Here is a 26983-nt window from a genome sequence, read left to right on the forward strand (position 1 = left end):
AATTAGACTAGGTTTACATTGTAACAAATACAAATGTATACCCAAAGGAATACTCTGCATAGCTAACCTTGTCTTAATATTCCTTTAACTATGCATAAGCTTATTTCCTAAAGGAGTGCAAGATAAAATATTTTAATGTAAGCCACATTCCCCATCACTTAATCCATTTTTAAATGTCAGATACTCTGTCTTCATTAACTTGATTCTTCCTATTCAGTGCCTCAATTTTTTTTAATGTTCATGGATATCAGTGTCACCATTTCAATCTATGAACTTTTGACCATTTATATTAGTTTTAAAAACACAATATTCGCTTTTTCATAAGTACTAGCAGACCTCCTGAGATGTTGCTCGTGGTAAGTCTGCGGATACTTAACACGTAGTTGGGTTGCAGTAGTGGTGGAGCTGGCATGGTGCCTCCACAGGTCATGACACTGCAGAAGCTGGTGAAACATTTGTTTAGTGTATCTCAGATACAAATTGTATGCAAGTGTCATCTTCAAAGCATTCACTGATGTTCTGTCTGGGATGTAGACGGGACTTCTACTCTCTCTCCTGCCCCCATCTCAAACACAGCTCCTTCTATCTAATGAAACTTGACTTTACTTCTGTTTCTTATGCTGTTTCTTTCGCTTTTTCTTCTCTCTCCTTTCTTAAATTTCATCTTTCTCCTCTCTTTCTTCTCTCTTCTTTCCTGACTTTCACCTTATTTTCCTGGTTTGTTTCTTTCTCTCTTGCTTTTGTTTCTTCTTGCTTACTGAACCCATTCTATTTCCTTTTTGCCTCATCACTATTTTGCCATGGTTCCTGTCCACACGCAGTGCATAGCTACAAAAAATCGTAACATTTTATCTTCAGTTTATTATATCAAAAGGGAATTGAAAAGGAAAAATGTGCAGGGCTATGGGGAAAGAGCTGGGGAATGGGACTAATTGGATAGATCTTTCAAAGATCCGACACAGGCCCGATGGGCTGAATGGCTTCCTTCTGTGCTGTATGATTCGATGGAAACTACCAGGAAGATTTAAAAAAAAACAACAGTCTGGAGAAAAATCGTCATTCAATCACACATGCATGGTTCAACTTTCGGGTTGGGCCCAATGCTTCATACTGCGATTGAGCTGAAGTTTTTTTTTAAAAAGGCAGAATCTTGTAGATTTTAGAAAAATTACAATAAAGTAGCACAAATAAAAAATGTTGGAAGGCAGCACTAGATTGCACATTGATGGTGCTTTGTGGCTTTTTACGCGCAATTCAAATTACAAGGCCGGCCTGATGGCGTACGTGTGCGGTGAATCTAATTTTTGATAAATTGTGGCACATTGTATCAGTAATTTAATAGTACCATAAACTAATTGAAATAAAGCATAAAATATCACACATACAAGGACCATGCAATCACAGGACTTGCAAGCATAATTCAGACTCCTTTTGGCTACACAAAAAGGACAGTTAAGGCCAACTAATAATGAAAAGTGCAGCCAGATACTGGAAATTAAGTTCCAGGCATCCAACCCATGATATGTGTCTCAGAGGAAATGTTTTCCAGTGATTTACAGCACTGTACAGACAACTTTTATTGGTAAGTTGGCCAATCAGGATTGGTTGTTTTCATATATCTTTAGTGGTTTCTCATTAGTAGTTTTAGACATTTTCTTCACTTTTGATTCATATATTCCCTAACCTCCTCCATTCTTATGTCAGTGTTTTACAAACTTGCACATAAGGAAGGATAATGCTGAAGAGTGACACAGGAAGTATGATGAAAACACATGCTAGTATTTTTATAATTACTATTGAATCTCACAGCAAGTCAGATGATACAATGTTTCATAAGGACAGGAGGCATTAAACCATATAAGACACAACGTAATATTCTGCTAAAATGGAGTATCCTTAAGGCTAGAAAGTCTAATTATTATGAGGGAAATACAGGCTCAGGTCAATCAGAGTTTAATTATTGTTCAGTCAGGGAACTTTGCAGATTGGAATGTGCCTGTCAGTTTAAGAGTGCAGGTGAGAGCCACTGAATTTAAAAAAAAATGTTTTTCATCAAAGCTCTGATGTTTGGAGTGTGACAGACAACTCGGGTAGATGTATAAGATCTCATGGCACCATTTGAAGGAGAGCAGGGAGGGCCCCCCCCCCCCCCACCATGTCCTGACCAACATTCCTCCATCAACTGGCATCAGCAAAAAAACAGATTATCTGGTCATTCATTCATTTGCTGTTTGTGGGACTTTGTTGTGTTTGTCTACATAACAATAGTGACTCCATTTCAAAAAGTTGAATGGAAAGTACTCTGGAATTCCCTCAGATTGTGATAAGGTGCCATATAAATGTACATACTTCCCTTCTAACCCACCCGGCAGGCCCATTTTACACCCTGCCCGATTTTATGCTCCATTCACTCCAATGCAGAGTCAAATCGGACGGGACATGAAATGGATGTCCAACCCGAACCTGTCCCATTCCCACCGGGCGGGTTAGGTTAAAATTGGGGCTTATATTTCAGGGCTTTATTGAGTGCAGATATGTGATGGAGGATTGGAGACTGACAGTCTAGTACCAGTTTCTATAAAGGAAGACAGAGCTAATCTGGGTAATTGCAGGCCAGTTAGTTTAACATCTGTGGTGGGGAAAATTTTAGAGTCTCTAATTAAGGATGAAATGACCATATATCTAGATTAAAAGAAAGTAGCCAGCAAAGATTTTAAAAGGGATGACAGACTTTGACAATGTATTAATTGAGTGACTACTGGAGGAGATATGGGGTGGGGGGGGGGGAATAGCAAATTTGATTAAAAATTGGTTAGAAGAGAGAAAACAGAGAGTAGGAGTAAAGAGCAGTTTTTCAGAGTAGTTGGAAGTGTCCCACAGGGTTCAGTTGTGGAGCTGCTTCTGTCCATTGTGTACATCAATGATTTGGAATTAGGCTTGGAGGGAATGGTGTTGAAATCGGCAGATGATATCGACATAGGAGGAATACTTCATTCTTTAGAATATAAAACCCAAGAGGTAATCATAAGCTTACATAAAACCTTAATAAGACCACAGTAAGCGTACTCTGTGCAGTACTGGGCGCTACTAAAGGTGGGATAGTGAGGCTTTAGATAGGGTACAATGCCGATTCACTAGGATATTGCCTGGTGTAAGGAATTTTTTGCTGAATTACATATTAATGAAGGTAAGACGTGTTAATGTTGGAGAATGGAACACTCTCAGTAGAGTAGAGTTCTCTCTATGTGTCAGACCGATAATTTAATGCCAATTAGTGCAAACTTGGGGCAGTCTTGTCCTCTCGGTTGATGCCCGATAAGAAATGGATTGTGACTGTTCAAACTCATTTCACATAGACCCTTACACCAGAGGAGACTTTCATCCCATTGTTCAGGGTCTCAGAGCTGAGATGTCACTATCTAACCCACAGCATTAGAGATATTTCTTTATTTCCTATAAACGTATGTTATTATATGAAGTCTTTCGGACAAATAGAAACTATAAAGAGATCTGATACTAATTTCTGGCATTCAGGAATGATTCATTACTTGGTGAGCATCCTGATACACATTCTTGTCTTGATAAATTCACTGTATACAAATTGAAGTGTCAATTGGTGGCACAACTGATGAATTAATCTTAAAATGCAAATAGAAAATGTGGTAAAAAGTACAAATAGATTCTTTCTTAACCTCAAGTCAATAGATCAGCTTCAATCCAGTGGCTTTAGGATTAATTCTACCAATACTGAGTATTGTGCAGCTATTTCACCTTGTACAGTCAAGCATTTTGTACTGTTTTGGATTGAAGCAAAATATATACATGCAAATACTGTATGCAACAAAAAAATGGGAAATTTTCAGGAGAGGCCAGCCAGAATCTGACTGATGGAATAGAACTCAAAGAGATCCCATGAACAGGCAGTGGGTAAAGGCACCATCAAGCAGAGCACTACAGACTCAATTGTAACTCAGGGCGAGCGTGGGACCGGCGGGGTAAGCATCAAATAGACTAGGCCCGACTCTTGCTCGAACCTGCTGTCAATTATCTGAGGGCGGTAGGCAGCCAGGAACCCACGCGAATGGTCTCCAGCAGTCAGATAAGTTGATGGATGGGGAGGGGGGGTGGGGCGAGTCGGTGACAAGGCTCGTGGTCAGTCAGAGGAGGTGGGGGGAGCCTGGGGCAGGGGAGAAGTACTCATTTGATTAACTGAACACATTGGTCCTCTTCTGGGCCGACTTTCCTGTGGCACCAGGCTTCCTTGGTGATGCCAGCACCAGGCACGACCTCACGACACAAAGTTAACCAGGAATCTCAAAGAGGCCCTCACCTGCCTGGGGCTGCCCACAATGGTGCCTGTTAATATGGCGCAATGCGCGTGTGCAGCGTGGATCCAATAAGTGCCACACTGACGATATTCTAAACACCCAACACCCCGTTCTTGTGGGGGGGAGGGCTTTAAAATCGGGGCTTAAGATTCAATTCCTGTTCTGTGGGTGCATTAACTGTCTTAACTAGGGTGCCATATTGGTTTCAGTGAACATAGCTGGAAATGGAGAAAGGGGTACAGTGCAGATTCAACAAAATGGTACAAGGGCTTAAAGGGTTAAATCATGAGGGCAGGCTGCATAAACCTGGCTTGTATTCCCCTGAGTTTACAAGGTTATGGGGTGATCTACATGAGGTATTCAAAATGATTAAGGCATTCGACAGGGTTGATACAGAGAAACTATTTCTCTGGTGGGGGAATGTAGAACAAGGGGGCATAACCTTAAAATTAGAGCTAGGCCTTTCACGAGTGAAATTGGTAAGCACTTTTTCACACAAAGGGTAGTGGAAATCTGGAAATCGCTCCGCCAAAAAGCCATGGATGCTGTTGAAATTTTCAGGATTAAGATCGATAGATTTTTGTTAGGTAAGGGAATTAAGGGATATGGAACAAAGGTGAGTAAATGGAGTTGAGGTAGAGATCATCCATGATCTAATAGAATGGCGGACAGACTTGAGGGTTCTTGCTTCTGATCACTACTACAACAACAACTTGCATTTATATGGTGCCTTTAATGTAGTAAAACGTCCCAAGGCGCTTCACAGGAGCATTATCAAAAACAATTTTGACACTGAGCCACATAAGGAGATATTAGGTGACCAAAAACTTGGTCAAAGAGGTAGGTTTTAGAAGCATCTTAAAGGAGGAGAGAGAGGTAGAGAGGCAGAGAGGTTTAGGGAGGGAATTCAGGAGCTGAGGGCCTAGGCATCTGAAGACACGACTGCCAATGGTGGAGCGATTAAAATCAGTGATGCACAAGAGGCCAGAATTGCACTTGTCTAGATAATGAGGTGAATGCATGACTGGTCCATGATACTTTCCACAATAGAATATCAAGATGACATCATCTAGCCTCGCAGAATAGTCACTGCTTCCAACTCAGTACTGTCGGTGGTGGGGAAAGCGAAGGGGGGATAATCGGTAATAAAGGAAGCAATTCATATTAATCTATTATAGCAGTGCAGGGCAGCTGACACTTGACTTGCGGTCAAGTATATCCCATCAGTAAATAAAACCTCATTTGCACCCATCTTAATTTCTGCTTTACAATTCCTGTTATGTTGTGAATGTTCTATACCGTCACTGATTACAGAACAAAGAGAGCTTATTATGGGAAAACGTTGTAGCATTATCAAGATACGAATAGGAGCAAAAGTTAATGACAACAATCTCAGACAAAAAAAAATCAGTGAGGATAATCTAATTTTAAAGTGTCTGGAGATTATTGCAAGACCCTCATACTAAAGTGTTAACGTTTCAATTTGTTAACTGGGACCACAACATGGCGCCATTGAGTAGTAGGATGCAGATGTCACCTTCACATTGCTGGCCTCCTGATCTCGAGTTGCATTGCTGTGGACAGTCATAGAGTTGAGTTCCCTACTGAGAGAGGTCATCCCTTGAGCCACCTAGTGCCCGGTTCACAGCAACATTGTTGTCCTAATAAGTTCCCTTCATGGCCATAGTTAGTGCATGACCTGGGGAGACCCAGGGAATAAAGACACAGGGGCCAATTTTTCAACCCATTTTTGGACGTAAATGGGGCAGTAGCGGTCCAAAAATCACAGAGCTGGGCTTAGTGCTCTGTACCCACCAACACCTGGACCGCCACCGTTTTGGAGTGGGTGGGGAAACAGGTGAGCAATGCTCCCACTCGAAATATGCAGGAGCCTACCTAGGCCGTAGGACCCTGATGCAATTCTGGTGTTCCAGTGGGCGGAGTGAGTGTTCCACTCAGTAGAACCGAGCGTTGAGCAGCCGAACCAGCAGTCATTAAAGGAACCGCTGCAGGTCGCTCAGAAAATACCAAAAAAACGCATTGATGTTTGTGGAGCAGGCAGAACAAAAATCTTCCCACCAGCTGCCTGTCCCTCTGTACCTTCCTTCCCCCTACACCCCCCAAGTTCTGATTTCTGGCTCAGCTCCATGGAGGAGCTGTTCCCCACCCCCGCCCCCCAGCGAGCTGTCCAGCACTGGCAGCTTCCCAAAGTTATTTTGAAGAGGCCCGACCATGAAAATGGCTCGGGCCTCACATTGATTCCACCAGGCGGGTAGTGGGCTCATAATGCCCACCTCCCACCTGATGGAATTGGACACACAAAAGTTTAACCCCAGGTTTCAGTTTGAATTAAAAAAGGAAAATTCAGCTTGATTTTGTCTGAGGTTGAGCTATCAGAAAAAGTCCAGACTTGGCAGACAACACCTACAAAGAGGACAAAAAAAATTCCCAACCACCTAATTATGTATTTAGACAAAATGTTGCTAGGCAAAATTACACTTCGGAGTCAATGTTACTTTTTCTGGAGGTTTGTATTCTTTAATGGTCAATGGTCTTCATTCCTTTCTTCCATCCAGAATAAAGAATTTGCATTCACAACTTCAGGATGTTTCAAAGCGCTTTATAGCCAGTGAAGTACTTTTGAAGTGCAGTCACCGTTGTAATGTAGAAAATGCAGCAGCCAGTTTGCACACAGCAAGATCCCACAAACAGCAATGAGATAATGACCAGATAATCTGTTTTAGTGATGTTAGTTGAGGGATAAATAATATCCAGGACACCAAGGAGAGCTACCCTGCTCTTGCATGAATAGTGCCATGGGATCTTTTACATCCAACTGAGAGGGCAGACGGGGCAACGGTTTAACGTCTCATCAGAAAGACGGCACCTCCAACAGTGCTGTACTCCCTCAATACTGGACTGGAGTGTGAGCCTAGATTTTGTGCTCAATTCTCTGGAGTGGGGCTTAAACCCACAACCTTCAGACTCAGAGGCATGAGTGCTACCACTAAGCCATGGCTAACATCTAAAGAATAGAAGAATGTATCTTCATTTTGTGTGTGTGCCTGCATGAAAGAAAGGAGAAACAGATGCAACATATTGCAGCTTGGCATATTTGGAGAACAAAAACTGCAATATGAAATAAAACATTTCATAAAACTTACAAAAACATGTTTTTGTTTAAAAATACTTGCTAAATCTAAAGGTTTTGTGGCCCTGCCTGTGTATATTTTGGTAAATGATTAAAATATAAAAATTTCAAAATACAATTACTAGCTTTATTATTTGTAATTAACAAAGAGAATTACAAACAAAGAGAATTACAAAGGGGTTAGGCTGCCATGATAGGATACGCAGTAATATGAGGCAGGTTGCATTTGCTGCACACTAGGCTCTGACTAGTTTGTATTATTCAGCAGAATTTATTTGCAATGATTTCTAGGAAATAATAACTAATATTGTCTGTTGTTTGAAAACTTGTGGAAATAAAACAGAGTCTTTCAGTTCACAATCATTTAATCCTACAAATATATTTAAAATGTGACCTTAAGATCCCTTCATGGCTCTGCAGCTCAATGCACTGTCTGGTGCATCACTAAGCCATTAAGACCTGAAGGTCTGAGGTTCAATTATCAGTCTGTGTTGAGTTAGCTGATCTCAGTAAAAGCAGCATACAGGGTACTGCAATTGGCATCAGTGCCCCTGGTCTGAGAGTGCGGGGATGGAATCGGCCAAGACTCCTGCTCCTGATTGCCACTGGTGACCTTTAATGTATGCGAATGTTAGGCAAATAACAGGATTGGGCTCAGTAGCAATGCCCCCCACGGTCAAATGGCCTGCCGTGTATCTAGGTTCATGCACAAAGAATGGTCACTTGGATGAGGTACTGGAAAGCTGGAAGTGAATAAATTAATTACTTCAGGACAGGGAGAAAACTGACAATACAAATAACCTGAACAAACATGACCGTTTTGTTATTCTTTTGTGTTGAGTGGTTTTATTATTTTTTAAGTTTAGTATTTTGCACTCATCCCACCCCACCCATTAGCTAAATTTTAATTGTTTATTTCATGTTGAGGACTTACACAGCAATAGCCATCTCCAGCCCATAATTGAGGTGACAATACTAAGTGAGTCAAGTCAGCTACTGTTTTTATCCATTCTAACCCCATTAGAAAGCCTTCTGACGTACACTAACAGGCTTGGTTTATGGCTCCTTCATTAGCAGAGGATCCGCATTAAGCAGCTTCCCTTAAAGCACTCATTACAATAGTTTTTGAATGGCTCCAGAAAATGTCATTTTACGGTCAGGGATGGGGATTTATTGGATATTTATCCATATTGGCTGTTGCTGCTGGCCTATCTACTTCCAGCAAAATTTGACCATTTCCATCGCTATCGCCACAGTGCTTCGCGGTTCACGTTTCATGCAGAGTTGGCCAGCGTAATGTGCCAGGAAGGGAAGGTGAGGCAGAGTTATTATTTGCAGACTGTTAGCAGGATATTCACTATCTTGCACGAAGGGGTTAATCCGGGCTTTAAAACATCAACTGCGCCTGAACCGGGGGAAAAAAGTCAACCAGCAATTATTAAACGACGTGCAGCATTTATAGTGCAACATAAATCTGCACTGCACTTTGCATAAGCTTCCTTACTTATGCATGAAGTCTGAACCATGCATATCCCACATCAACTGGAGGTTGTTTTTTCTGCAACAGCTACTTCTTGCTGCGCCGAATTCTCTCGACCACTTCAAGTGTTACTGGAGTATATCTAAATTCCTTCATTTGTACGAAAGATGCAATGCTTTCTATGTGATCGTGGGGAGGGGGGATGTTATCCGTTTGCTGCTTCATTAAAGCCCTGCTTTATGCCCACCCCTTTCAATCTGCCCATGTTTGACATACCACTGGGAAGTCTGAACGATCATGAGTGGCTTACGACATTCTGTCAACACTCAGCACGTCTGCTTGCTCTCGCAGTGCAGTGCTCTGTTAAAGGGAGGCAAAGCCTTGCTCCGCAGATCCATCTTGCTCTGAGCATCACCTAACAGACGAAGTGTACCGGCTGTTGCTGCTGCTCGGTGGCTGGTCAGCGGACGCAGTCATTATTAGCTGTCTCCGTTGATTAAAGGTCACACTGGTCAGTGGTCAATTCAAATGATGGGACGGTAATTCAGACTGACGGATCTGAACGATTCATTAACTAGGGAAAAAAAAGAGTTTGGGAAGGTTTCTGAGCAACGCAGCACTTGCTGCAAGGAGAGGAGAGGGAGAGGCGAAGGCAGTGCTCGTACAAAAAAAAAAGCCAAGAAACTTAACAGTATGCACTAGTCAGCTTGGGGAGTCCGCGTCTCCCCCTTGGTTTCTTCCCGAGGAGGCACAGACGGAGGTATTGTGAGCCAGCTAGTTTGTGGAAAAAGAGAAAAAAAACAAAAAGGGACTTGGATTCGCCCACACTGGGTTCTTTTTTAAAAACAGCCTACAACATTAACTAGTCTGGACACAAAAAAAAAACGGGCAGCTGAATGGAGCCTGTCACTGTGCAGAAAAGGATGGGTAAGAGAATTTTCGTTTGAATCATTGCATTGAGCAATCTCGTGTCTCCTTGCAGCCTCTACGATGAAAAAGATCAATTGATATTTGGAATTTCTTTTTCTTTTTCTTTTCTTCTTTCAAACTCCCTTCATCCTCCACCCTGGATGTCACTCTGAGAGGCAGGAGATCCTCCTGCCCGGGTCAGAGACAACGAAAGGACTCAACTCAACAACAACAAAAAAAACCACACACACACACCAAAAAAAGAATGATGTGAAAAGTTTAACGGTTCGGAAAGACTGATCAGTCAATTAAAAGGGGAGAGAGAGAGAGAGGAGAAAAAAAGAAAGAAAGAAAGAAAGACCCAACAGCAGATCCGAGGTGTGTAACTCTTGCTCATGGATTTCCTCCTTGTGGGTCTCAGTCTCCACTGGCTCCTGAGAAAGCCTTCAGCGTCGGTTGTGTGTGTGCTCGGCGCGTTGTTGGAAATGCTCCCCGCCGCCGGCAGTGTGTGCGCCGGCCAGTGCCGGTGCGACGGCAAGCTCCTGTACTGCGAGTCCCAGAGCCTGGGCGAGATGCCGCGCAACCTCTCGGGCCTGCTGGGCCTGTCCCTCCGCTACAACAGCCTCTCGGAGCTGCACGGCGACCAGTTCGCCGGCCTGCTGCAGCTCACCTGGCTCTACCTCGACCACAACCACATCTACTCGGTGGAGGGGACCGCCTTCCGGGGGCTGCGCAGGCTGAAGGAGCTGGTGCTCAGCTCCAACAAGATCACCCAGCTGCCCAACGCCACGTTCAGGCCGCTGCCGAACCTCCGCCACGTGCAGCTGTCCTACAACAACCTGCAGTCCCTGGAACCCGACCTCTTCCACGGCCTGCGCAAGCTGCAGACGCTGCACCTGAGGTCCAATGCGCTCAAGTACATCCCGGTGAGGATATTCCAGGACTGCCGCAGCCTGGAGTTTCTTGACGTGGGATATAACCAGCTGCAGAGCCTCGCGCGGAATGCGTTCGCAGGTTTATTGAAACTAACCGAACTCCACCTGGAGCACAACGATTTGGTGAAAGTAAACTTTGCCCACTTCCCACGGCTGCTTTCTCTAAGGACCCTCTACATGCAGTGGAATAAAGTCAATATTGTAGTGAATTCTTTGGAGTGGACTTGGAACCATCTAGAAAAATTAGACCTCTCTGGGAATGAGATTGAATTTATTGAACCTTATGCATTTGAAGTAGTGCCTAACCTCAAGATACTTCAATTGGATTCAAATCGCCTAACCACCATTGAGCAAACAATTCTGGATTCCTGGAAATCTCTAACTAGCATCAGCCTTTCTGGAAACAGCTGGGAATGCAGTCGGAATATATGCGCTTTGGCCACCTGGTTGAGTAGTTTTAAGGTTCATCACGAAGGCAGCCTGTTGTGTGCCAGCCCTGTGCATACCCAGGGTGAGGAGGTTCTAGATGCCGTGCATGGCTTTCACATATGTGACGACTTGGTCACAAGCACGGTAACCATTTCAGACACAACCATTGTGGCAGAAACAGACCAAGGTATGACAGCAATCAGAGATGCTTTCAACATCTATGCCACACAGGATACAACGGGAATAAGAACCACTGATTTAATCACTGTCACCAGCGTGCTTTCTCATGATCAACAGGAAAATACCATTCAGGTTCACAAAGTAATCACTGGCACCATGGCGTTGCTTTTTTCCTTTCTGATAGTGGTGCTGGTGCTCTATGTTTCATGGAAGTGCTTTCCTGCTGGCCTGAGGCACTTAAGGCAATGCTTTGTGACACAGCGCCGCAAGCAGAAACAGCAACAAACTATGCATCAAATGGCTGCCATGTCCACACAGGAATACTATGTGGACTACAAACCCAATCATATTGAAGGGGCGCTGGTGATCATTAATGATTACGGATCGTGTTCGTGTCATCAACAGCCAGCCAGAGAATGTGAAGTGTAATTTTCTTGCTCCCCCTCCCCCACCCCCACCCCCGCCCCAACCTTGGAAATACAACACAGCACTAGTGGACATACTGCTGCCAGAGACTGGCACACATAAAAGGACCACTTTACAATATTGAGTATGAATGAATTACACTGTACTGATTCCAACAAACCCTGCACCGGGGTCTTTCAAAAATCCAAACAATATTTAAGCTTCAATGCGTCTTTAAAACCTTTCAAACCATCCTCTGTTCGACTGTCATTTGAAATTTGTAAAAGGAAAAAAAAATGTATATGTAACTCTTCTCACCAGTTTCTTATGATATTAAATCCACCTGTAAGATCTGGGAATAAGAGGGAGTTCAAGGCTCGTCAATGATGTAAGTTAATCAATTTTGTAAACTACCCTGATTTAAATAAATATTTTAAAAAATGTTATTTACAGCATCAGAGTCGAGAGCATAGCGACATATATGTGGTAAAGGGTGAGGAAAATGCTCTTCCATCTTTCAGTGTGTGATTTTTTTCCACCCTCAGGATTCTCAATTTATTGCAGTGATCAACTCGAAGTATGTAAAATAAAACCCTGCATTTCCTGTAGGGTGAGCGCAGTACAACAAAGCCTAGATCACTCTTATTTTACTTGCCTTTGCCGTGTTTGCGATGGGTTAATAGTTAAAATCAAACCCAGATGTGCATCCGTAGGATCGAGCAAACGCTCATCATCTTTAGGTGTGTGCCACCTGAAACGCTGCAGCTTACAGGCAAAGCAGAGCAGGTAGTAGTGCCTTACTGCAGTGTGTGGGTCATTTATATTAATAATTCTGTACCACATAGTTCAAACATCCACATCTCTCCCGAAAACAGAAGGGCACTAATAAATAAGTTGTTTAACAGAAGTACCTGATAGGGAAAGGAAAGTGAGAGGGTAAAATTTGGGTCTCTATTTTATGTTCAGAAAGGGAGTTATTTTTAATTCATAAATCAGGGGGATTCGTTGATATTAGCAGATAAAATTACATTAATTATACATCTTACACATATATCAATGCTTTAAAACAGATCAGCTTTTGATAATCAATTTTTAGTTAGATATTTTAAAACTACTTATTTTTTTGCAATTGAAAAATATTTTCATATTTTAAACTCCACCCCCCCCCCCCCCCAAAAAAGTCTATTAACAAAGTCCTGACTGATTTCACCTCTTTAATTTATCCCTTTTCAATACAGGAATTTCACATAACTTCATAAACACGAGATAATTTCAGCCCCTTTGGGATTGAAAAGGTTAAATCTATCTGCATGCTGTGTTCATTCTCTACATCTTCTTCCTCACTTCTTTGTGTTCTTCCATTTCCTTTCTCCATTTTATAATCTTTTTACTTTACTTCTATATACAGTCTTTCTTTTCAATCTTTCCAAGCCCTTTCTATTGAAATCCCTGGTTTCCCAAAGGCAAACTGGAGCCATCAAGCCCCTTTCTGGCTCCCACTTAAATTTTCGCTAGCTTCAAAATGCCAAACAGTTCGGATTCCTGGAGCCAATCTCCTCTTCCTTTCGGAGCTGAAGGCACTCAGAACGCTAGTAGTAATCTCTTTGACACTTCTCTACATTGAGATGTCAGTTATATTCTCAGCTCCAGTTGCTGCAGTGAAATTGCAGGCAACTAGCAGCAACATGCCAGGGAGTCTAACAGCAAAACGAATTTACTCCAAAATGGCTGCAACTTAATTCCGGAGCCAAAGTTAGTGCCTACTTAGTTCCAGTCAGCCTTCTCTATAACATTCAGCACTAGTACATTGGTTTCTATGTTATGATCTTCCAGCATGTCATTATTGTTCCGTTTTACTCTTCTAATGATGACTTTTTCTTCCTAAGCTTCACCCTCTATCTCCTTCCCCATTTAGCTGCTTATTTGTTAGTCTAATTGAATATTTTGATTAACTCTCTACTAACTGCTTTCTTGCCTGCTTGGTCTTTCTTTCCCCAGTATTCCTATTTCCGAATACACTCATTGTTTCTTCTGTTTCTTGGCCACCACCCTTATCCTGTTTTCACTTAGGCATGCCAATTCTGCTACACTGTATGAACTGCGGAGCTGCCAGTTTTAAGAATTAATTATAGATGGCCTTCATAACTGACACTATTTAAGTGGACCTGTAGGATAAAGCATTGGTAATGGTATAAATATGGGAAGACATCAGTGCAGTTGACTTTTTAAAAAATCTTCTACAAAATTCACCTGAAATCCCATGCCTCAAAGACCAGTCTAAATGAAGTCAATATGAAAGCTATCTATAAAAATCTCAATACCGGCATCTACTGGCGATTGCTTTCCTTGCCGGCATTCAAATATTCATTGGTAATTTACTTCCTCTTTCTGTTCTTTTTGCCAGCGTTTATAGCATCTGCATTTCACTATCCGTCAATCACATGCGATGAATTGTACCGCAATGTAAATGCTGACAAAGAAGGCAAAAAAAAATTTAAATCACAAACGAGCCAGTCTGAAGATCGAATCCAGGTTTCCTAAGTCTGAAAACACTTTACCAAAGAACTTTGTACAGGTTAGGCTCTTAAAAAATTTACATCATATTTAATTTCAGAAAAGTCAGACCCCACCCCACGATTTATCCATCCTGGTGCTACAGAACAGAGAGAGAAAATAATCACAGCAGCACAGGGCATCAGCAGAGAAGCTGCACTGGCAAGGGTGATGGACAGGCATTTTTAAAAAAGAAACCACTTTGTTTAGCAACAGAAAAGGTATTAACAGTAGATTTGTAGTCTCCTATTAAGCTAATTTATTAATATGCTGTAAACATTTATTTTCTTCTAACAACACAAGATAGGATTTGTTAAAACAATTTGCTTTACGAGGGAGAAGGACACTTTATTTTCACCCTCTAGGGTACGCCTTGAGAACATTGCTGAACTCTCCAAGGGCAACAACAAGCATTACTATCACTTGCTATTGTAAGTCCTGAGAGCAGTGGTGGCAGATTAGCATTAAAAAGCATGGATCAGTGTCACAGATGCAGAGATGCAGAAATACAGATATCAGATTACCGTTGGAAGCCTTAACATCCATTGTTTTTTTTTAATATCAATAGCCATTTTTGTTCCTTTAGAAATATTTTCTTTTTCAAGCCCTAACAATTCAAAGTCATAAAAATAGAAGCCTATACCTGTGTTTCACTTTCCCTACATGCAGGGCTTCGTCCTTTTTTTTTATACTTGGAATCTAACATGCACCACTAACCGGATTCAACAATGACTCAAACCTGCAGAATGTTACAAGGATATTTACCGCTGAACTCTTAACATTTTTAACCTATCACTGTTAAATAAAGAGGTTTGCACTGGTTATGGAATCTACAAGCTAAATATTTTCCTGGTTTTTCAAGCTCAACCTTTCAGGTCAGGAAAAAGTCTTGTAAAACAGCAAAGGATTTCTTTAATACAAACCGATAATGCTTCAAATTCACAGTAGGTTTATTAGCATTTAAAAGATAAATGATTCGGATCAAGCCCTTCATCAGAATACCAGTTCTGAAACCTACCATATCCGAAAAGTAAACCTGTCTTTCTTGAGGCTCCCCCAGTGCCATTGCTGGTTTACACTGTACAAATCAGAAAGGTTCCAGGTGCAATCCATTTGCGGAGGTAGTTAATCTTGACCAGGGTGTTTGTGGAGGTGCGACAAATGGCCCCAATGGGGGGATTTGGTCAGATGGGGGGGGGGGGGGGGGTGGAGAAAATAATTGGGCAGGCTTCTTGCTACATGATCTACCCCGTGGATATCGGGGTGTGCTGTGATGCCCCCACAGTAGAATAGTCCAATGCTCACAACTCTTACAGGATGAATGGCTACTTGGGCGAGGTACCTTAGGGCAATGGACACCCATAGTACTGTATTCCACTGAACTGTCAACACCTTTAACAGACTGAGGGATAGAATGACAACACCATTCTTCTGCATGCCTGCTGACATCACTGATGGCTAGGCTTCCTTATGTAGACAATATACTGGAGTTGATGCTGGCCTGACTTCATTGCATCACAGAATAGTATTTTGCAACAAAGTGATTAGATGACATGCCTTAAAAGGGATTGATTTTACTAGAAAACATCTGCACAGATTCAGCACAAATCAGGATGTCAATAGTAAAGTGTGAGGAAAATCAGTGCAATTATACAAGCTAAACTTGAACACAACTGAGCATAGTTTATCTTGGAAGGCACTTGTTTTATAAACTGTCATCTTGTATTCCTCCCAAATACTGTTTTTAAACTCTTGTGATCATAATACAGTTCCGTTAAGTAAACGTATATTGTGCTATAGCGGCAGCACTAAACAGAGAAACACTGGGATCCATTTTCAGTGCCTCTGCCGGGTGGGAACGGGGCAGTAGCGCTCTGAACATCGGGGGCTGAACTTACTGATCCATTCCTGCTCCCTGCCATTTCCAACCAGTGCTGGTGGGTGGCCAGAACGCCCGCCTTTTTCAGGCGGCACCTCATCGTGCTTCTGTGATGTACATACGACTTTAATGCAATTTTGAGTTACCAATGGGTAGACGGTGGGCTGCTCATTTGTACTGGGTGTAGAGCAGCCTGCTCAATGGTCCTCACAGGAACACTTGCAGGCTGCTCACAAAGACCATTGTTTTAAGTTATTCCCGTGAGGCCAGGAGTATCATGAGAGCTTCTCCTGGCCCCAAACAAATCACTGCTGGTCCTTCCGTGCGCCCCTCCCGCTACTATTGCCTCTCCCCACCCCTCTAAGCTCCAGCTTGCTCAGAGGAGGAGCCGCTGGATTTCCCCCTCCTCCGAACCACAAGCTGCCTGCGAGCTGCTGATTTAGTGCTGGCAGCTCACCAATCAGATGTTAATGAAGCCCAACCCCTCAAAATAACTCCGGCCTCTCCCCCAGGACATCAGGTGGGCGGCACAAACCCTTTGCCAGATGTCTGCCTATCGGTTCCATTTATTCTCTCTCCATTCTACCCATCTCTAACCGTGTCTCTGCTTTTATACCAGATGAAACCACTTCAATGGGTCGCCACTGGTCCTGGGTGAGATTTTTTAGCAAAGCACCCTGATCTCTCTCTCTCCAATCTCTCTGTTTATTGATATTTGCCTGTGAGGCTCTTTGTTTTTCTATACACAATCTGTTATTTCTGTTTCCCTAATTTTTAATGTGTTTTGTTTTTGCTTCGAGCATCCTCTATTGTCCCCTTTTCCCCCAAGATCTAAATCTTCTCATTCCAAACTGGGATAAGAACTAGAGGCAAGTCGCTGCTACTATTCCCACTGAGACAAGCTTTGACCCGTGACCCATTTATATCATAGGAGCAATAGTGCCACCTAGTGACTTCCTCTAATAACTGTTCACACTGATCAAAGCTTCAGTTCGGAAGTTAACTACAGAACTTAAATCATTAAAAAAATATATAATGCAGTCTTTACTTAATCATTTAAAATAAACAGATACTAGATAATGTGCTGGTAAATGAGTTTCAGGTCTCAAGTTTTATCAAATCTTGTGCTCTTACCCATTTTACCTTAATGGTATAAAAAATTAGTGAACCAATAAAGATTTAGACCACCACGAAAGGGGCCTGAACCTCTTACCAGGACCACCCAAATAGTCATGTGATTTGAAACTACTTTGGTATCATGGCAACCTAAACATTACCATAGCAATAGAGCCAATGTCCATAACAAATGCTTAGTTCTCTCTGCTTTTTGTTGATTATAGTCACATTTTTGCAGCCGTATCACACTGAGAAATACCCTATGTGAAGAGGGCAAGTCAGAATCTTATCAACCAAGTGAGGGAAACCAGTCTCGTATTGCAAACGTCATACAAACAGGGCTTAATTGGTTTTCGATGTATACGTGCGTTGAGTCTTTTATCTAATACCCCTTTTAGTGTAATTCAACACATTTTACTTGTGCCCATTTATACTGCAGAGTGGAATCAGCAACCGTGGTGCAGGGGAACAACTGCCACGTGAATAAATTGTAAGTGCACAGTTGTTCAAAAGTAACAAATATGACTTTAAAGCAAGTCCGGATGAGCAACTCTAGTACATGCGCAGTTAGTGCACCGTCATATTTGCACCAAGGACTCAGAAATGCAGTGTCGTCCTGTACAGACAGTTGACAGCTCAACCCCCACGTGGCCAAACCCAAAATCATGGACCGGCCCATGTGTCATCACCAGGTATCACAGAGTCACCCCATGCAGGGTTTCAGTGCTTCTGACGGCAGAGGTGCCAAGTCATTTAGGTTACAAAGAAAAGGGCTGTTAATGTCTGAGGTAATCTTGTATTGCAAATTAAACAGGGTGTCAGTCAATATTCCTGTGTGCACTGGAAGTGCTTTGGGAACAACCATCACCTGTGCTGATACTGAGAAATCCAGCAGTGGCATTAATTTAAACTCCTGATAAAATGTCAAGCAGGAAATCATCTATTCGCTAACACTTTTGCCTTAATTACTGTTTCCTCTGTCTTTTAATAGAGGTTATTATGTTGTTTTACTTTGAACCATCAGAAAACATCTGAGAGTTTTTATCTGCCTATTGCACCATATACCGTACAGATCTTGTATGCATGTAGCAAAGCCCATATGGAGTTTCTCCCAAGTAAAATAAACACTTTTTCCCAGACATTCTCTGCTCCATTCCAATTCCAGATTCAATGCTCAGTGTTGCAGTAAGTACAGAATATCTACCTCAGAGTTACTATCTCACAAAAGGTGCTGCATGCCAGTGTATGAAGCATTGCCTGTGGACGAAAGGTAACGGGCAGTGTTTATTAATGATTTTTGAGCTCTGCAAGTGAAATACTCGTCTATTTGAAAAGTCAGTGGATGCCCTGCACAATCCAATTCTTTAAAAAAAAACTCTGCAACAGAGATCTTTGCCGTGTACAACAGAAATTGCAGTTTTACATAATAATGAAGCAGGAGATGACCTGTGAATTATGCGTGTGTATGGTCATGAAAATAAATTAAGTTTTCTGTGTTCAAGTTTCCACCCTATTCATAATGATCAAGGGAGCAGAGCATTGTGCACAGCAACTCTTTAAACAAGGCAAGGCAAATTCCTATTGATCAGATTCAGAAAACTGGAATACATTCCTTAAAATCTGCTGGGAGGTAAGATCAGAAAATATCTGAAATGCTGAGTGTCTGTGGATATCTCTGACTGTAGGATGCAGGAAGTGTGTTTTAGAGTGAGCAGGTCTCTCCCTGCCAAAATAATGTTGGTTAAAAGCTGGTTAGAAGAATAGTTAAAAGAGCAGACAAGGACTTGATGAGCACAGACAACACAGTATATAAAAGAGCTGTAAATTCAAATCATAAAAGACACCGCGTCATCTTACTGTATTGCCTACAGGCAAGAAAACAGTAAAAGAGGCTCTTATAATGTCATTGCTCATTCTCTATTATCTTATTTATTATTACAAAGGGACATTGGATTCATGTGTTAATAACCTCAAATCTTATGCCTATCTTTGACTCTAGTTTCTACCCGGGCACTTATTGTTATTTTCGGATTGAATCCTCTGAATTGCAATTTCCATTTGCCAAAATGCAATGGGAATGCTGTACTCTGGATCAAAGATCCAGTTAATAATATCATGACATCATCACATGCGCATTTTTAAAGATTTTTTTAACCTGAATTTTTAAATACAGATTTTATCACCTGGACTCATGTAACAGAACAGGTAGAATGGGGGAAAATACTACTTGCAGGAGAGTGAGCCAGCTCAGTGGCAGAAGCAGTTGAATGTGGTGACAGACATTTTCCCCTACCTATCAGCTCCAGAAATTCCCTGTGGACTAAAATGTGTATTTTTTAGAGCTGCCTAAAATTCAGCATCATCCAAAATCCAACTCGGGTCTGAGTTTCAAAGTCGGTGAGTGTCATTAAAAGAACACATAAGATGTTCCAAAATTCCACATGCTAAAGAAACATAACTGCCATTGTCTCTCTTCAGTAACCCACCATGTACAGTATTTTTCACAATTTATCCACTACATGGGGACTGGTTAAAGAAATCTGAGGAATGCGGCATATATATATATAAAAAAAAGTTATTGTGCACATATGCAGTGTTATTTTTGTGGAAGGGTCCAATTTTCATGGTCATCAATATATTAGCACTGGCGAACATTCCCCTATTTCAGGTAACCAATGTCAACACTCCTGGTTGAGGTTTAGCACTTTCAGCTGAAAAATAAAGCTCTTTCCGCTCTGACTCAAAGTCCCTTGAGCTCAAACCTCAGAAGTGAGCTACCTACTGCAACATTTCTCATCCCTGCATATAACCTCTCTGATTTGTGTTATCATTTTAGTACCTATTAGGGCAGTTAATGTGGGCTCCTGGCCATCATGGCCTAGGTTAAGATTAACCAAACTCATTTCACGTAAAACCATATTACTGCTACTACTACAGCAACTACAAGAAACATCTCAAAGTGTTTCACAGAGGACAGAAAGAGAAACTGAGCATAAGAGAAGGAGCTAGAAGAGGTGACCAAAGGCATAGTTGTAGGTTTTGTGTTTAAAAATAAGGAGAGAGTAGCAACATTTAGGGGAGGAGTTCAAGAGAGTAGGGTTTGAGACAGCTGAAAGTTCTACCATCATTGGTGGAATGGAGAAAGGAGGATTGTATAAGAGACTAGAGTTCAAGGACCAAAGTAGTTTGCATGGACAGAGGATTTAAGGGTGAATTTTGCAGGAGGGGGTGAGGATGGTGGTTTTGGAAAGTAAGAAAAAGAGGACAAGGAATCATTTACAATGGCAGCAGGCAGGAAGGTAAGTTGGCTGGTCAGCTGTTTATTGGGAATGGGGTCAAGGATGGATCGCATTGATGAAATTAGCTTGGAGAAAGCATGGGATTTCCAGACTAGGGTGGGGGGATCTGGGAAAGAGGTTTGGACAAGGGGAAGGGGAAAAGTAGCAGGGTCAGCTGAACTGAATGTTCTCAATCTTACTGACAAAGAAGTCCATGAGCTTCTTGCACTTGTTGTTGGAAGTCAGAGTAGCAGGGGCAGGGGAGAGGAGTTTAAGGAAATGGTTGGCAATGGAGAAAAGAAGCCATAGCAGCACCATACCTAAAGGAGCAGGGCAGAGGCTGGGCACTCTGATGAGTGGCTCACCCACTGACTCCTAAATGCTTCTGCACCATCTACAAGGCTCAAGTCAGAAGTGTGATGGTACACTCACCTCTTGCCTAGATGGGTGCAGCTGCAACAATGAACACCATCTAGGACAAAGCAGTCCATTTGATCAGTGCCCCTGCCAGTGAACTCAATATCCCTCACTCCACCACTAATGCTCTGTGGTTCCAGTATGTACTACCTACAGGATGCATCAGAGCAACTCACCAACCTCACTTTGACAGCACCTTCCTGCCTCGCAACCTCTACTACCAAGGGAAAGATCATGGGAACATCATCATCTCCAAATCAGAACCTATCCTGACTTGCATATGTTTGCTGGGTTAACATACTGAAGACACCATCAGCACGAAGACTGTAGTGGTCCAAGGAGAAGACCCACCATCACCTTCTCAATGCAACTAGAGATGGGCAATAAACGCATCCTGGCTAAAGTCCCTCCACATCATGAGCACAAACAAAAATGTAAAGCTCCTGCTGCATTTACCTCAACCTCCATTGCATTGGTCTGATGGTTTTGATTTCCAATCCAAAGCCATTGGGTTATCTGTGTGTGATTTCTAATTAGGGGCAGGTTTGCTTTTGTGTGGCATAACCACCTGGAACTGGATTAAGATTGTACGAACTCATCGCACGTAAAAGACATTTCAGCCAGCAGACAAGGATGTTGTTCACCGCAAGAATCTGATCTGGATTCGAGCCCGGGTCCCAGAGATGAAACTATCGTGTGCTAACCACTGCCCCATGTAATACCCCCATAACTAGATACTTATTAACTCTGGACTATTATTTCAACACTGCTCCTTAAATAATCACTTTTGTACGGCTTACCTTATAACCACTGAATTAAATAAAGAGAACGAGTTAACTGGAATTTTTAAAAATAATTTTATATATATTACTTTTGTGTGTTTTTTAAAAATGTCCTGCCTTCTCTTTTATTCCCTGTGCCAAACATCATTCCTGGAGGAAAAGGTCGCAATACAATCTGCTTCTTGGCCTCTGCCAATATCGTTCTGTAGCCAAGTGCTATGAAAGTGCCAGGGACAAGGTTGTCCTCTGCTCAACACCTCCTGATAATTCCACAAATGACATTATGGGAGCGAAGCTATACATGACCATACCTGAGACCCAATACATTTAACAATACACTGCCCCGTAATTATTTTCCATCATCCATTTGTTCATTGACGCTTTAAATTAAGGTCCCGTTTGCTTGTTCAGGTGGGCATTAGAAATCCTTTTGGTCTAGGCTCAGGTGGACATTAGAAATCCCTTTGGTCTAAGTTCAGGTGGGCAAACAGTAAAAGGGAATACGCAGTAAATGGGAATATATTGAGAGGGGTAGAGGAAGTGAGAGACCTTGGAGTGCATGTGCACAGGTCCCTGAAGGTGGCAGTACAGATAGATAAGGTTGTGAAGAAGGCATACGGAATGCTCTCTGTTATTAGCTGAGGTATAGAATACAAAAGCAGGGATGTAATGATGGAACTGTATAAAACGCTGATAAGGCCACAGCTGGAGTATTGTGCGCAGTTCTGGTCACCACATTACAGGAAGGTAATTGCTCTGGAAAGAGTGCAGAGAAGATTTACAAGAATGTTGCCAGGGCTTGAAAATTGCAGCTACGAGGAGGGATTGGATAGGCTGGGGTTGTTTTCCTTGGAGCAGAGGAGGCTGAGGGGAGACTTGATTGAGGTGTACAAAATTATGAGGGGCCCAGATAGAGTAGACAGGAAGTACCTGTTTCCCCTAGTGGAGAGTTCAAGAGCTAGAGGACATAGATTTAAGCTAATTGGCGGAAGGATTAGAGGGGACATGAGGAAAAACATTTTTACCCAGAGGGTGGTGGGTGTACGGAATTCACTGCCCGAATTGGTGGTAGAGGCAGGGACTCTCAACTCTTTTTAAAATTACCTGGACCTGCACCTAAAGTGGTGAAAGCTGTAGGGCTACGGACCGGGTGCTGGAAGGTGGGATTAAAATGGGCACCTGGTTGTTCCTCGAGCCGGCGCGGACACAATGGGCCCCCTTCTGTGCTGTATCTTTTCTCTGGTTCTAAGGTTCTAGGTGGACATTAGAAATCCCTTTGGTCTAAGTTCAGGTGGACATTAGAAATTCCTTTGGTCTCAGTTCAGGTGGACATTAGAAATGTGTTTGGTCTAAGCTCAGGTGGACATTAGAAATGTGTTTGGTCTAAGTTCAGGTGGACATTAGAAATTCCTTTGGTCTCAGTTCAGGTGGACATTAGAAATTCCTTTGGTCTAAGTTCAGGTGGACATTAGAAATTCCTTTGGTCTCAGTTCAGGTGGACATTAGAAATGTGTTTGGTCTAAGCTCAGGTGGACATTAGAAATGTGTTTGGTCTAAGCTCAGGTGGACATTAGAAATTCCTTTGGTCTCAGTTCAGGTGGACATTAGACATTCCTTTGGTCTCAGTTCAGGTGGACATTAGAAATTCCTTTGGTCTAAGCTCAGGTGGACATTAGAAATGTGTTTGGTCTCAGTAGCTCTAGTTTAAAGACGAGAAAGATCAGTCAGAATCCCCACTCCTGATCAGGATCTGCAGTGGTGACCTTCCCTTCACCCTTCGCATTCAAGTTACCTGCTGACAATTATTATCTGGCTCACACTTGAAGAATGGGCACTTGGCCAGGTAACAGGGGGTGACAGATGGTTGTGGACCATAACCCACTAAAGGATCAACAGCTTTGAGCCAAAAGGAGGGCAAGGGAGTAAATGGGGGGAAAGAAATTTTAAGACAGAAATTATGATTATCACTCTTCCTGTGCAAATAGAGTCATAGAGTCATAGAGTCATAGAGTTATACAGCACGGATAGAGGCCCTTCGGCCCATCGTGTCCGCGCCGGCCATCAGCCCTGTCTACTCTAATCCCATATTCCAGCATTTGGTCCGTAGCCTTGTATGCTATGGCATTTCAAGTGCTCATCCAAATGCTTCTTGAATGTTGTGAGGGTTCCTGCCTCCACAACCCTTTCAGGCAGTGAGTTCCAGACTCCAACCACCCTCTGGGTGAAAAAGTTCTTTCTCAAATCCCCTCTAAACCTCCCGCCTTTTACCTTGAATCTATGTCCCCTTGTTATAGAACCCTCAACGAAGGGAAAAAGCTCCTTAGTATCCATCCTATCTGTGCCCCTCATAATTTTGTACACCTCAATCATGTCCCCCCTCAGCCTCCTCTGCTCCAAGGAAAACAAACCCAATCTTCCCAGTCTCTCTTCATAACTGAAGCGCTCCAGCCCTGGTAACATCCTGGTGAATCTCCTCTGCACCCTCTCCAAAGCGATCACATCCTTCCTGTAGTGTGGCGACCAGAACTGCACACAGTACTCCAGCTGTGGCCTAACCAGTGTTTTATACAGCTCCATCATAACCTCCTTGCTCTTATATTCTATGCCTCGGCTAATAAAGGCAAGTATCCCATATGCCTTCTTTACCACCTTATCTACCTGTTCCGCCGCCTTCAGGGATCTGTGAACTTGCACACCAAGATCCCTCCGACCCTCTGTCTTGCCGAGGGTCCTCCCATTCATTGTGTATTCCCTTGCCTTGTTAGTCCCTCCAAAGTGCATCACCTCGCACTTTTCCGGGTTAAATTCCATTTGCCACTGTTCCGCCCATCTGACCAACCCATCTATATCGTCCTGCAGACTGAGGCTATCCTCCTCGCTATTTACTACTCTACCAATTTTTGTATCATCAGCGAACTTACTGATCATACCTTTTACATTCATATCCAAGTCATTAATGTAGACCACAAACAGCAAGGGACCCAGCACCGATCCCTATGGTACCCCACTGGCCACAGGCTTCCAGTCACAAAAACAACCTTCGACCATCACCCTCTGCCTTCTGCCACTAAGCCAGTTTTGTATCCAAAGTGCCAAGGCACCCTGGATTCCATGGGCTCGTACCTTCTTGACCAGTCTCCTGTGGGGGACTTTATCGAAGGCCTTACTGAAATCCATGTATACCACATCCACTGCGTTACCCTCATCCACACGCCTAGTCACCCCCTCAAAAAATTCAATCAAATTAGTCAGACATGATCTTCCCTTGACAAAGCCATGTTGACTATCCCTGATTAATCCTTGCTTCTCCAAGTGGAGACTAATTTTGTCCTTCAGAATTTTTTCCAATAATTTTCCTACCACTGATGTTAGGCTCACTGGCCTGTAGTTCCCCGGTTTTTCCCTACTCCCCTTCTTGAATAATGGTATTACATTAGCGGTTCTCCAGTCCTCTGGTACATCCCCTGTGGCCAGAGAGGTTCTGAATATATGTGTCAGAGCCCCCGCAATCTCCTCCTTTGCCTCACACAGTAGCCTGGGATACATTTCGTCCGGGCCTGGGGATTTATCCATTTTTAGGCCTGCTAAAACCGCCAATACCTCCTCTCGCTCGATGTTAATATGTTCGAGTATATCACAGTCCCCCTGCCGTATTTCTATGTCTACATCGTCCTTCTCCATAGTGAAAACAGATGCAAAAAATTCATTTAGAACCCCTCCTACATCTGCCGGCTCCACACACAGATTGCCATTTTTGTCCCTAATGGGCCCTATTTTTTCCCTAGTCATCCTCTTACCCTTAATATACTTATAAAACATCTTAGGATTTTCCTTTATTTTGCTCGCCAGTGTTATTTCATGGCCCCTCCTTGATCTCCTAATTTCTCTTTTAAGTATCCCCCTGCACTTTTTGTACTCCTCTAGGGCTTCCTCCGTCTTTAGCCTTTTGTATCTGCCAAAAGCCCTCCTTTTTTTCCTAATCCATTCTCGTATATCCCCTGACATCCAAGGTTCCCTGGAGTTCTTGGAACCACCCTTGACCTTTAGGGAACATGTTGCCATTGTATGGTCTCAATCTCCCTTCTGAAAGACTCCCATTGCTCCGATGCGGATTTTCCTACAAGCAGCTGATCCCAGTCCATTTTGGCCAGATCCTGCCTTATCCTATTAAAATCGGCCTTCCCCCAATTTAGAACCTTTATTTCCGGCCCCTCCCTGTCCTTTTCCATGACTACCTTAAATCTCACCGAATTATGGTCACTGTCACCAAAGTGCTCACCTACTAGCACTTCTTCCACTTGGCCGGCCACATTCCCTAGAATTAGGTCCAGTACCGCCCCCTCTCTTGTAGGACTTTCTACATACTGGCTCAAAAAGCTCTCCTGGATGCACGTTAAGAATTTTGTACCCTCTAAGCCTTTTACACTCTGAGTATCCCAGTTAATATTGAGGAAGTTGAAATCCCCCACTATTATTACCCTATTATTTGCACAATTTTCTGAGATTTGCCTACATATCTGTTCCTCTATCTCCCCCTGACTGTTTGGGGGTCTATAGTACACTCCCATCAAAGTGCTTGCCCCCTTTTTGTTTTTAAGCTCCACCCATATGGCCTCATTTGAGGAACCTGCTAATATATCATCCCTCCTTATGGCAGTAATTGATTCTTTAATTAATATTGCGACCCCCCCTCCTCTTATACCTCCCCCTCTGTCTCGCCTGAAGATTCTGTACCCCGGAATATTGAGCTGCCAGTCTTGCCCCTCCCTCAACCATGTCTCTGTGACAGCAACAATATCATACTCCCATGTGTTTATCAACACCTTCAGTTCATCCACCTTATTCGCAAGACTCCTTGCATTAAAATAGATGCCATCCAGCCTTGCCCTCACATATTTGCCCTGTCTTCCAAGTTGACTTGTTTTTTTCTCTATATTTGGCTGCACATCACCCCCTATTGTAGCTCCACTCTGTATCCCATCCCCCTGCCAAGTTAGTTTAAACCCCCCCCCATGCTTAATGTGCTCGTATCAAATCCACTCTGTGCTATTTTAACCCATTTATTTTAAGGTTAAAATTTTAAAAATAGCAGCGTAGGAAATTTTATATAGTCTTTGTATTGTAACAGCACCAATCAGAAC

General features: G+C 42.8%; 2 protein-coding genes across 2 annotated transcripts in view; one reads left to right on the forward strand and one right to left on the reverse strand.

The window, feature by feature from the left end:
• ctnna2 (catenin (cadherin-associated protein), alpha 2) overlaps positions 1 to 26983 on the reverse strand; it is a 1371619-nt gene that overhangs the window by 558448 nt on the left and 786188 nt on the right. The window lies entirely within an intron of this gene.
• lrrtm1 (leucine rich repeat transmembrane neuronal 1) lies at positions 10241 to 12338 on the forward strand. The gene has a single exon (XM_067987387.1). The coding sequence runs from the start codon at positions 10264 to 10266 to the stop codon at positions 11839 to 11841; it is 1578 nt and encodes a 525-aa protein (XP_067843488.1). The 5' UTR covers positions 10241 to 10263; the 3' UTR covers positions 11842 to 12338.

This window comes from Heptranchias perlo, chromosome 1 (assembly GCF_035084215.1).
Source record: "Heptranchias perlo isolate sHepPer1 chromosome 1, sHepPer1.hap1, whole genome shotgun sequence".
Classification (NCBI taxonomy): domain Eukaryota; kingdom Metazoa; phylum Chordata; class Chondrichthyes; order Hexanchiformes; family Hexanchidae; genus Heptranchias; species Heptranchias perlo.

Bases quoted from the DNA above. Each gene is read 5' to 3' on its own strand.
- lrrtm1 (XM_067987387.1), top strand. From the start codon at position 10,264: ATGGATTTCCTCCTTGTGGGTCTCAGTCTCCACTGGCTCCTGAGAAAG.